The sequence below is a fragment of the Styela clava genome, chromosome 3 (assembly GCF_964204865.1).
Source record: "Styela clava chromosome 3, kaStyClav1.hap1.2, whole genome shotgun sequence".
Lineage (NCBI taxonomy): Eukaryota > Metazoa > Chordata > Ascidiacea > Stolidobranchia > Styelidae > Styela > Styela clava.
In genome coordinates this window covers 16,027,897-16,039,901 of record NC_135252.1, presented here as the reverse complement: position 1 = coordinate 16,039,901, position 12,005 = coordinate 16,027,897, and the positions used below count along the sequence as shown (strand labels likewise).

At 35.0% G+C, this 12,005-nt stretch overlaps 2 protein-coding genes across 4 annotated transcripts in view; one reads left to right on the top strand and one right to left on the bottom strand.

Moving 5' to 3' along the window:
• Positions 1 to 6,316, bottom strand: part of LOC120343569 (histone-lysine N-methyltransferase 2C-like) — a 62,937-nt gene extending 56,621 nt beyond the window's left edge. For all 3 annotated transcript variants that reach the window (XM_039412784.2, XM_078111206.1, XM_039412785.2), the window contains exons 1-10: positions 6,158 to 6,316; positions 5,405 to 5,506; positions 5,017 to 5,157; positions 4,058 to 4,300; positions 3,305 to 3,414; positions 2,562 to 2,647; positions 2,033 to 2,161; positions 1,540 to 1,639; positions 1,050 to 1,303; positions 564 to 641 (exon numbers count right to left, since the gene is read on the bottom strand). In XM_039412784.2, the coding sequence (XP_039268718.2) occupies positions 564 to 641; positions 1,050 to 1,303; positions 1,540 to 1,639; positions 2,033 to 2,161; positions 2,562 to 2,647; positions 3,305 to 3,414; positions 4,058 to 4,300; positions 5,017 to 5,157; positions 5,405 to 5,499 (1,236 nt within the window). In that variant the 5' untranslated portion in view covers positions 5,500 to 5,506; positions 6,158 to 6,316. The remainder of the gene's footprint in view (positions 1 to 563; positions 642 to 1,049; positions 1,304 to 1,539; positions 1,640 to 2,032; positions 2,162 to 2,561; positions 2,648 to 3,304; positions 3,415 to 4,057; positions 4,301 to 5,016; positions 5,158 to 5,404; positions 5,507 to 6,157) is intronic.
• A 4,573-nt stretch (positions 6,317 to 10,889) lies between these two features.
• On the top strand, positions 10,890 to 11,727 carry LOC120342593 (protein-L-isoaspartate(D-aspartate) O-methyltransferase-like). The gene has a single exon (XM_039411500.2). It carries the CDS (start codon positions 10,900 to 10,902, stop codon positions 11,692 to 11,694), a length of 795 nt encoding a protein of 264 aa, XP_039267434.2. The 5' UTR covers positions 10,890 to 10,899; the 3' UTR covers positions 11,695 to 11,727.
• Positions 11,728 to 12,005: the final 278 nt, after the last annotated feature.

Sequence of the window (12,005 nt, the reverse complement as noted above, 5' to 3'; positions counted from 1 at the left end):
CAAATATAATAAGAGAAATTTGTTCAAGGTAGTGATTGAGATAATGACAACCTGATGCAGATGCATCTTATCGAATGAGGAGGGCCTCGGTAGAAGATCCGTTGATGTTGAAGAAGAAGAAAGGTTCGAAATGTCATAATTCATTGACTTGATATTTAATCTTTACAAACATCTAGTTCTTTAGAAACGCCAAGTACATAATATCAAACTCCACAAATTCAAAGCATCAGAAGAAGGACAACATCCTCCGGCACCAATCAGTTGTCATACAAAAAAAAATCCATCTGGTCTACAACTACACATAAATCTTTAGAAAAAGATCAACCCAGTCCTTTGCTCAACAAATAGTAACCACTCCTAATCTTAAAGTCAATAGCCTTTCTCAAAATCTTTCGGTGGTGTTTCAAATAACATAGGCTAGCATCTTGTCAAGCTATCTTTTAGACAAATCCGAGAAATAGATGCTTAGTGCACTTGGTACATAGTACTTTTGCATAATTTGTCGTTGACATCTTTAAATATGACACACAATATAGAATGGTCATTTGAATATCAAAAATTACCTGATAGTTGATATGCCATCTTGAACTTGGCCCATTTCCTGGAGTCCTTGATCCACAGTCCGTACATCGCCTACAGTTCTGAAAAATTGATCACAAGCTTTGAAGATTTTTTAAAATGGATAGAAACAAAGATAGAATTTTCATATTTATCCCATGGGAAAGTAAATCAGATGAGGATTTTGCGTAGGAAAAACATGGCTTTTCGTTAGGTTATCAGTCCATATCAAAAATAGTTGACCAAGATTTATTTCCGATTCAGAGTTTTCTATGGTGGAGGAAGCTGTAACTGATCAGCAACTGCACACAATATCCCAAACAGGATATGAAATCGTGAACCACCAATTTTATCGGAAGTACAGTGGCAAGCCTGTTCCTACTTCCTAGCACATTTTCTACGATTCGCCAATGATGATACCAAGATCGTTCCATTTTCCTATTAAATCCTGTTGCATTTCAATAATAAAATGATTTGAAATTGAATATTACCTTACAACACCATCCATTTTTTGGTATAAATGACATGGCTGGCCGTAGACAGAAAGTATGATATCCCTTATCACATACATCACATACAAGCATTTTATTGTCATCACCAGGTTGCCTGCATGTCTGACATATCTTGCACTCAGGACATTGCCAACCAGCTCGAACAACCGGATTGACGTCAACGTGCGGATCCAAACAATCACCATGATAATGATGACCGCATGATGTGCAAAACAACAGATCAGAGATTTGACCTTGAAATAGTAGAGAAAAAACATAAACAACCTGCAAGGCACAAAACATGGTATTTCTATATTTATGATAAAAATTTGTTTTTCAATATTTACAGTACTGAAAAATGGGTTCATTATCGAGCCATTTCCAAAAAAATTGGGACATACCGTAATTAAATTATTTATACATTTATACAAAAAGAATTTCATAATAACTTATACTTCATCTGAAATAACATAAAAAGCATCCTGCATACCAGGGTCATCACAAACTGCACAATTTAATTCATCTGGATCTGCAATGGTTGGTGCAAGCTCAAGATGATCAGTGCATAACAATGACATTGATTTGATATCCTAAAGGAAAAAGAAAAAAAAATACCGAATTAATTTAACTTTTGAGACATTGTGAGCAATAATCTAACTGAACATCTCAAGATACTCAAAGTAGGAATTTCCATATGATAGTCCATATGAAAATTTTTATTTCCATCATGTGTGTTTGTTTTGTGTATTGTAATTTTTTGTTAATTTATCTTATCCTATTTTTCGCTTTCCAATTTATTCTTTTTTTGTATGCTTTGAAGGGTCTACTATATGACAGTCAATACAACTGCACATCTCTACGTAAAAAAGCTGTACCGTTACAATTTACTGTATCGCAGATTCCATTTTCAGACAATTTATATAGTTGTCTCTAACTCAAGCATACTGGAATTCAAATGTCCTTAATAAAACACCTTTCATTACCTGATAACATCCACTGCCTGCTGCACAAGGATAGTGAAAAAGTCTCTCACATTTAGGAGCCCTGCATTTAATTGTGGCCCCATATCTCGAACAGGAATGGCATCGCTGGGACATTCCTGAATGCACTGCCTATAACAGAAGACAAATATGATATAAAAAACTATAAACAGTCGTTTTCTGTTTAATAATTAAAATATCCTACATAGGTTTACTTATGGTACTAACAACCAACAATATTTACACAAATGTAGTTCATATTATGAACAGCTTGAAAAAACAAAAAAAAATTTATAATTTATGTATATTTCCTCATATGATGCTATATATGAGAAAGAGAAATAAACATATCTGAATTTACATATCTGAACTTGAAAATATGGTACAGCAGAAAGAAATGTTGATTCAGTAGGAAAATTAAGGCAGTCTATAACAGGAATGGATAATAATAACATAAATGAGTTTCTGACTATTTTCCCACCGAGTAGCCTAAAAAAATGACACTTCTCACGAAAATACCAGTATTTATTACCTTATCCACACAGAGTAAGTTATAACTCTCATTCTGAGTGACACCTTCTGACCAAGCAGCACAGCAGTGATGAGCAGTAACATGACCTGAAAATTACCAAGTAAAATAAACATATTAATTATCTTGATTTCTAAGATAATGATAATAATAGAAATAATGTTTTCAGCTAAAAATTTCAGTTATCTCCGCAAGATGAGCTGAAGAATCTTAAATTGAAAACATGCATAGGTAATTAAATATAGCCTGGTAGATATATTCAGAACGGAATTGTGACAGGAATGAAATTAGTATAACCTTCAATATCATAACAAATCATGGCAAAAGTATGAATATTGAAAAACCTGTGACAATGAATCGAATATTTGAATACATTTGAAATTGGTTGTATTCAAAATAGTAAGTTGCTAATATTGAAAATAATTTGAAAAAATTTGGGCATTTGATCTATGTCTCGCAGAGAATATATTGCATTAAAATGCATATTTTTCTCAATAATTCTGCATCGCCAAATTAAATTCATACAAAGATGATCCAATCATAAAATCATCTGTTCAAGGAAAATAACCCAATACAAAATGTATTCAATATTCCATATTCAAAAAATACTATTTCAGAAAATAATACGAGTAATTCGTTATAGTAATTCGTTTGGCCATATTATCCCATTTTGGCATTAAAAGTAAAGTGAATAATATAAGTAAAAATTTAGTAGAATAGAACTTCAATCTGAAAGATAATATTACCTGCAGGTTCAAAAACAAGAGAAACATCCAGCATTTCAGAGCAACCCACAGTTGATAATTCATCAATATATTTGTCCTCGGGTTTAATAGTGGGTTTCACTGTATCTCTCCTGTTGAATATTTAAAAAAAGGAAAACAAACAACGATTTATAGCAATAAACAAAAACAGAATTTCGTTCCACAAAATAGACAATAGGCATAATTTTATGCTATTTGATATAAATATCCCAATTTTTTCCAAATTCAGGAATCATATTCAAAATTTAAATAATTTCAGGCAAAGAAAGCACGAATATACAAATTTCAGATATTGTGGACATCACTGATAACTAGTTGCATAACTTTTTGGTGCTATTTCCCCTCACAGAGATGATTATTAATAAAAATGGTTCCAATTTTTTTTCTAAGCTTAGTTGAAAAATTGGCAAGCTAAGAAATTATATATTTACTAATTGGCTGACAAAAAATCTAAAGCATTTGAAACCGACGAAATTACTTGAAAATAGGATTTTTTATAAGACTCATTTATACGCCTTTCACTATGAATAAGTCTCTGCACAAGCACCAACTGCAGTTTGAAATCTTTCCAGTTTAACATTGCCTACTCCATGTATAACACTCTTGGTGAGGTGGTGGACATGGGATTTGAACCCAAGTTTTTCTTCTAACTATTTTAATAATTTAAACCCCTCTCATCTAAAAGGTGAACCAGTTCTGATTCTATTAATTGAAAAAAAGCTTAACAAAAATTACATTTGTTTGCTGCCTCTTCGTTGAACAGCAGCCGTTTTTGTAACTTTTTCTCCAGTGTTATAACTGTCTTGAGAACCATTAGAACCTGGTGATGATCCATAAAGTATCTCTCGACTGCCTCTTGCTCTCAGAGGTGGTTTTTTAAATGGATTGAAACCAGCTGTCGGGCTGTATCGAGTCAAATCACCTTGTCCGAGCAAACTCTTTTCTCCGCAATAACACAGAGCACATGTGAATCCGCCACTGAAACATATAAAAACCAACATTATCACATGGCAGGTACGGTAATTAAATTTGCCTAAATGTTATTGAATAAATTCCCTGTCACTGCTAGGTCTCAAGTGTCACACAATTCAGCAGTCAACTGCATTACAATTGGTCAAATCAGATCAAAACTGTTTAGATATATAATTATGGATATACAGTGTATTCATATTTATAGAGTCCCAAAACAATTTCAATTTTCGATATTTCAATCAGTGTTTATTTGAGGGTTTGTTTACTTCATTTAATACACATGTAGGGACCAACAAACTATATGTAGTATTAATTAATTGCCTTTGCAATCTAAAATAAATTTTATACGAACATTTTGTATATAATGACTTTGCCAACAATTTCGAATGAACAAAAATTCATGCACTTTATGCACCATGTCCAAAATGAATTGAATATTCAAATCTATTGAATGAAAATCAATTCAATTTGATTTCGGGAAAATTTTGAATAATTACGTTTGAATAATTAGCATTTTGAGGTCTATCAGTATATCAAAATTACCTTCATTTAATTTCTTATAGAAAATATAAAAATATATAACTAATCAAGTCTTTGTTTATCTCGAATTTTCTGCATTTCCAAATGCATTGATGTTTGTAAATTAAACAAGAACCAAATTTGAATATATTCAAAATTCCGTATCTACAGATAGTTGATTAGGCATAAAATTAAAGACTTACGACGGAAAAATTGGTTCCTCTGATCTTTCATATTTTGGAGTGGAAGAACAAGAATTATCATCGTCGTCAGCAGGATAATCTTGTTCAAAAAACTGACTTTCTGAAGCAGTTGCCTCTTTTTGTTTACTTCGACTGCGACGTCTGGAATTTAGAATGGAATTGCATTACAAGAATATCAAAATATCTAAGATAAACAAATGGAATAAACATTGGTGATTGGAATAATTTTCAGACATATGCCGAAGCAATTTTAAGAAACACAAAAAGTCTTTTCCATTTGCGTTACATGCTTGCAGTTTCAAACACCACAACACACGATGACAGATTTTTTGGGTTTTAATATTAAAAGTACAACTTTACAGAAAATGGGAGAAAAAATTTGAATCACCTTCTCTTTTTCTCCTTCCCAGGCCGTGATGTTGAACTTCTGCTTCTTGAATCTTCATCAACAGAAGATTGAGGAACATCTTCAGCAGCAGACATTTCGATTCTAAAACGTCAACATGAACAATTTTAAAAATCACTGTATATATGACATAGAATATACAACACTCTGAAATTCCAATAAAATAAATTTTCATTGAGATAGCATGAGTGTAGAAAAGTGCTGAAAAACTATGATGCTCAAAACAGAATTTTTAGTTTAATTCGATCCATTGTATGACATGCGCTGTATTTCAAAATGTAATTGGATATGCAGTCTGATTAAAAAATAGACTCCAGCACCAAACAAGGCAAAAACTGTATACAAGACTAGGCTATTCTGAATTCATTCTACGACAATATTAAAGATATGCTCATGTTTAACAAAGAAAGTCAATATACGTGCAATGAGTTAGAATCTGAAATTTTAGATAAACAGGCATTTGGTCGGCTTCCTTTTATTTACACTTTTCAGAAACTACGGTAAATGAAATTTTTGGTCTATTATGGACTTCAGCTGCTGAAAATGACAATTTTCAAATGAAACTATTCTAAATGATTCTTCAAAATCAGGAATTCAAAATATTTAATATAGTTAATTTAAAAAGGATTCCAGACCTGGATTTAACACTTTTTGGGTTATTTAATGTACATTGTGTTTCCCCCTACCTTAGTACATGGATAACAATACACATGAGTAAACAAACAAGATACTTACCATCAACACAGCTTATAAAAGAAAAAAGTGATTACATCGTTCCAACATAATAATTCAACTTGATTTATCAGTAAATTTTTTTTCTTTTTGATCGTAGGTGAAATAGAACTTTATGATTATGAGCTCATGAAATTAGCAAAATTCTGAAATAAAACAAAAAATGTTGCACATGAATTCTCATATCAGGATCGTTGCGACGAGAAATAGCTTGTTCAATTTCAGGTGACCGTCTGCACGTCTTGGATGACGGTTCGTATAGTTTGCAGGGCCTTATTACGTCACTGCACTAGAGCACACTATCCAAATTCAAATAGTGTCCCATCATTTGGTTTAATAAAACAAACACTCCAAGCCAGTGTCAGCCAACACTCCCCAGATTATTTTTCCTGAGGTATTCAATGATAACATTTTTAGATTGCGAATCTTTGTACTTTTTTGCACAACCTCATTTTTCTGTATTTTTACCGATATTGAGGGACAACAATGTCCAGACGTTCCCCAAATGAAGGGTGTTTGTTCATCGGCAAAATGGGATTCTCTGAAACGAGACAATGTCTCTTGATCTCTATGCCATACTGTACTATGATGTCGTAGCGACATCATTTTTGATGACGTAGTCGGGTGGGGGTTAGGATTGACATATGAAAAATCGCTATGCTGCGCCCACTAGAAGTACTTGAGGTACAAAACTACACTAGACCCGAAATCCTCTTCTATTTTAAATGAGAAATGTGACTGAAATCCAATAACATAATTTAAACTAAATCTATATTTAACCTGTATTAGGGTACCTAATTAAAAATCAAACACTAAATTAATCAACTGAATCTGAACTTACTAATAAGAAGTTTTGTTTCACTGTGATAAGACAAATAACAATGAAAGGGTCTCCGTACCGCCAGGAAGTACTTCTAGTTGACATAGCATAACGATTTTATTAATATAATATTCCTAACCCCCACCTGAGTACGAACCCAAAAATTACATCACTGCGACATCACAATCGTGTCATAGAGCTTGCTGAACTATAGCTACGATCATCCGAAATAATATCTGTGTCAACTATAATGAACTCACTAACGTCAGCGATCTCTCTCTTATCGGTATCGTTTCGACAAGAAAACGAGAGAAATAGCTTGCTCGATTTCGGATGATTGTCTGCGCGACCATCCGTACCGTATACTTCCAAACTTTGAAGGGTCGTATTATGTCACTGCCACTTTGCAGTGATGTAAATTTTGGATGACGTAGTCATGTGGGGGTTAGGAATGACATCCCTATGCCAGTATGCAAAAATTGTTGAGCCAGGCCAACTAGAAGTATGTGCGGCGTGTACCTTCAAATTCAGTGTCTCCTGTCAGCCTGTAGTTTCGGGGTCTAGTATATTTAGTACCACTGGTACTTCAGGGGGGCGTAGCATAACGAATTTTGCATATGTCAATCCTAACCCCCACCTGACTATGCCATCTAAAAATTACGTCACTACGACGTCACCATCACGTCATAGGAATTGCCAAAGTATAATTACGATCGCCCGAAATGACATTTGCGCCGCCGATCTCTTTCCTATCGTGATCGTCGTGACGAGAAAACGAGAGAAAATGCTTGCTCGATTTCGGATGATTGTCTGCGCGTTTTGGACGACTATCCGCATACTTCGGTGGGCCTTATTACACCACTGTGACATCGAAATGACGTAATTTTGGGTCTGGTATAGTTTAGTACCACATGCACTTCTAGATGGCCTGGCTTGACAATTTTGGCATATGTTAATCCTAACCCCCACCTGACTACGTCACCAAAAAATTACGTCATTTGGATGTCACAGTTCAAATTCACCAACGGCAGCGATCTCTCTCATATTATCAGGGTTGTTGCGACGAGAAAAGGAGAGAAATAGCTTGCTCGATTTCGGATGATCGTCTGCGCGCCTTGGATGACAGTTCGTATAGTTTTAAGGGCTCTATTACGTCACTGTGACGTCGTAGTGATGAAATTTTTGAATGACGCAGTCAGGTGGAGGTTAGGATTGACATATGCAAAAATTGTTGGGATAGATATGTAAATCCTATCCTGTTTTTGATATTCTGGTGGAATCTTCAAACATTTTACAATGCTAATAAGGATAAGAATTAAAGTCCAAAATGCCCCTTACCCTGATCCCTCATGTCTTTTTGATTGAATATAAATTTTGTGAAAAGTATTTATTTTATTTTATTTTTAAGTATTAAGTATTTTTAAGTAAGTATTTTTTTATTTTAATTTCAATGATAAAGAAGTTTGTTATATTACCAAGTTTCAATAACTTCTTAGCTTGGTTTCAATTTTTCGCCATGTTGTTTGAAGCGCTTGATCCGCTGTATATATATTTTTTTCTTTATAGATATATTTAAAATGTTTACATAAAGAATTATTTATTATAGTTTAAAGCCGACTGATATTATTAGTGCAACTAAGTTTCCAACTATATCTCATGTTGACTTTAATGTTGTTGATTTTTCACCTTATTATTCTTACCCGTTCAGGTTATATCGTGTTTATTTTGAGTCCCAATTCATTATTAGGTATAATCTGTTTACATTTATATTATTTTTTGTTCCTAAAGTTTGTAAAAATATTACTGGTCTAACTTTTTCATTAAGTCATCTTAAAATTTGAATCTTATTCACACAAGCGAAATAGGTGGGAGTTGACCTCGATGACCGCGTGGTCGTATCGCTCCTTCCTGTCCATACCAAAACAATTTTATTGTTACTACTTTTTTACTGTATTGATGACTGCAATTTTTTTGGTTGACAAATAAATAAATCTCTCTCCCTCTCTCTGTTGTGCTATGCCCGCTAGAAGTACCAGTACGTACTTAAGGTACGAACTACACTAGACCCCGAATTCGTTGCTTTTTTTCTGTTTCTAATTCCAAGCGATGCGGCATATGACCAGATACTATCATTGCATCAGGGGCCAATCTCAAAATTTGCCATTGAGAAGAACCTGATGAAATTGCATGAAGGGTCTGTAAATACAATACCTCACAGCCTCAAGCTAGTCTATCTATTTCCGCAATTAGCCTCCCTTCGTAAATATCTATGGTCAGTTGGTACGCGACGCGCTGCACTATTTTTTCCCGGCCTTTTTGATTCCGGAGCCCACCAACATCTGCATATTGACAAACGTTTGACCTATATTTACGGTTTGACAAGTAGTCTATGATGATTTTGAATTCAAATGATTGTGCCTGTTTCAGAATGTGGTTCAATTCAATCGTAAATATATACTACTACGATTCAATACGGCAATTCCTTTTTTGTTTACGATTACTAAAGAAAGAAAATGAAAAATTGAATTTTAAAAGAAAATGTGAAATTATAATTTCTTTCTCACGCCTGAAAAACTAGGGCTTACATATCGTATATCTTTCCAGGCGTCGCCTGCGATTCATAATCATTTAAAGCAGCCAAATATTTATAGTAATATGGACCATTTAACTGTGTCTTTTACTTATCTGATTATAGCCCGAATCTGGCATTTTTATTTACACTATGCAGTTGTGTTAACGCTTGTTCAATGCCGCCGACCCGACAAAAAACTCACGTAACCAAGGCAAAGCTGTGAAGTTGTTAACTTAATTGTTCTTGAGAAGCAAAAAAGTGTCTGTGGTGAATTGTTTTTGGCAATCATAATATTTTGTCCTCATTTTAATTGTTACGTCTTATAAAAGCAATATGAACCAGGAACCGTCGAATATCTTGAAATGAAAGGTCAAGATAGACAACTGAAAAGCATTTTGCAGACTAGGTCCACGGATAATTATTAATTATACCGAGAAGAGTTGTGGATTCTCTCGGCAATTGGGACGTCCGACTCTGACTAAAGTTGGAGCTAGAAAAATCAGGAAGTGTTGACTTGTCACGTGGTACGCGCACATCCCAGTTTGGCCCTGTTTTTTGTTTGTGACTTGGCGCGGCGGCGTGGCTCATCGTACTAAGCGTTGGGAATACGCTCGCCACCGCACCTCTAATTACTCTGCGTGGGTTCGCAGGTTCGAATCCTATGCGGGATGGTTATGTGCGAGAGGATCGCTGGACTCCTCGCCGCCGCTGGCCGGTTACGGCTTCCTCTACCATCAAGTCCATGCTTGCGGAAAACAAGTAGCCTAACTAACTTATAACCCATCTTATATACATTCTGTACGTTTTAAACCTTATCTAAGGTTTTGTTCGCTCTCCTGATTTCATAATCAGTTTTTATTTATTTATTTTTACCATTCATTTTATTGTTTTGCTGATTATGGAGTCGAAATAAACTTATACTTATACTTAACTAATCCCATACCCGACATCAATCAATTTTTATTTGGTACCCGACATGGAATGGTAACCGGACGAGAGGCCGTGGTTCGCCATATGAATAAGCCGTCTTGTCGGCTTTTCTCTCCCCCAGGATAAATATGTAAATCCCATCCTACATTATTTGTGTTTACAATGTTCCATGCACGACAAAAATAAATTATCTGAATCCGAGTTTCTCGCGTTAGGAATACACTAGCACCACTGATTATTCTATTTTGATTGGAAATACGGCCGGGGATGATGAATATGTGACGCAAAAAAATTGTTTCTTTCAATAACTGCGACCAACATTGTTTAATGTCATTGCTGCGACGTACAGAATTCTGACTGGGATAAATTAATGATTTTGTTCAGTTACAGCGCCCTCGAGTGTAAATTCATTTTGTTATTGAAATGCAGCTGCGCGGAGCAAAGCTTGTAAACCATCTTGCATGGGTGTATGCCTTTTGGGCATTTTTCCTTGTGTCTTGCTGTTTATCTGATATGGCGTGGCGTTCGCACGGAAGAAATAATCTAGAATTAGTGAATAATCTTAGAAAAAACAACATCATAAAATCTGATGCTGTATTCGAGGCCATGAAGGCGACCGATCGTAAGCATTATTGTCAGCAGCAATCTTACGTTGATTCTCCTCAAGGAATTGGATATCAGGCGACTATCAGTGCACCTCACATGCACGCTTATGCGTTGGAGGTCCTGCATTCTCAGCTAACGAGTTCTAATAATGCCAGTGCGCTAGATGTTGGTTCAGGAACTGGATATCTCACTGCTTGCATGTCACGAATGATGGGTGAAAATGGTGTGGCTGTTGGAATCGAACATATTCCTGAACTTGTAAATATATCAGTTGAAAACGTTAAAAAAGATGATGAAACATTGCTCACTTCTGGGCGGGTAATTTTAAAAAAGGGAGATGGTAGATTGGGATATGACCCAGATAATAAAAAATATGAACTTTATGATGCGATTCATGTGGGTGCTGCAGCTGCGCAAGTACCGCAAGCATTGCTTGATCAACTCAAACCGGGAGGGAGATTGATTTTGCCTGTTGGACCTGCTGGCGAGACTCAAGTTTTCCAACAGTGGGACAAAAATGCTGACAAATCTGTTACGCATAAGAACTTAATGAGTGTTGTATATATACCCTTAACTGACAAAAACAAACAGTGGCCTGGTGGTCGCTGGTAAGACTATAAACATCCTTAACAGTGTTTGTGGAAATCGTTGGGAAATAATGGACCGCACCCCCAGAATCAACGCTTTGTCATTTGTATTATGAAAGTGTTCCCTGCCCAATTTTATTTGAGTGAATCACTTTTTCAACTGCCTTGTTATCTCATCTTATACCAAATCGTTTCTATTTGCAATTTGCGAGCAATGTATATTGTATTTTGATTTAATTAAAAATTCAAATATGTTGTAAACACACCAGATCTATTTGTAGAAAAAGCGTTAGTATTATTGTATGTACATCATGGCGATGCGTTTTCTCCATCTTC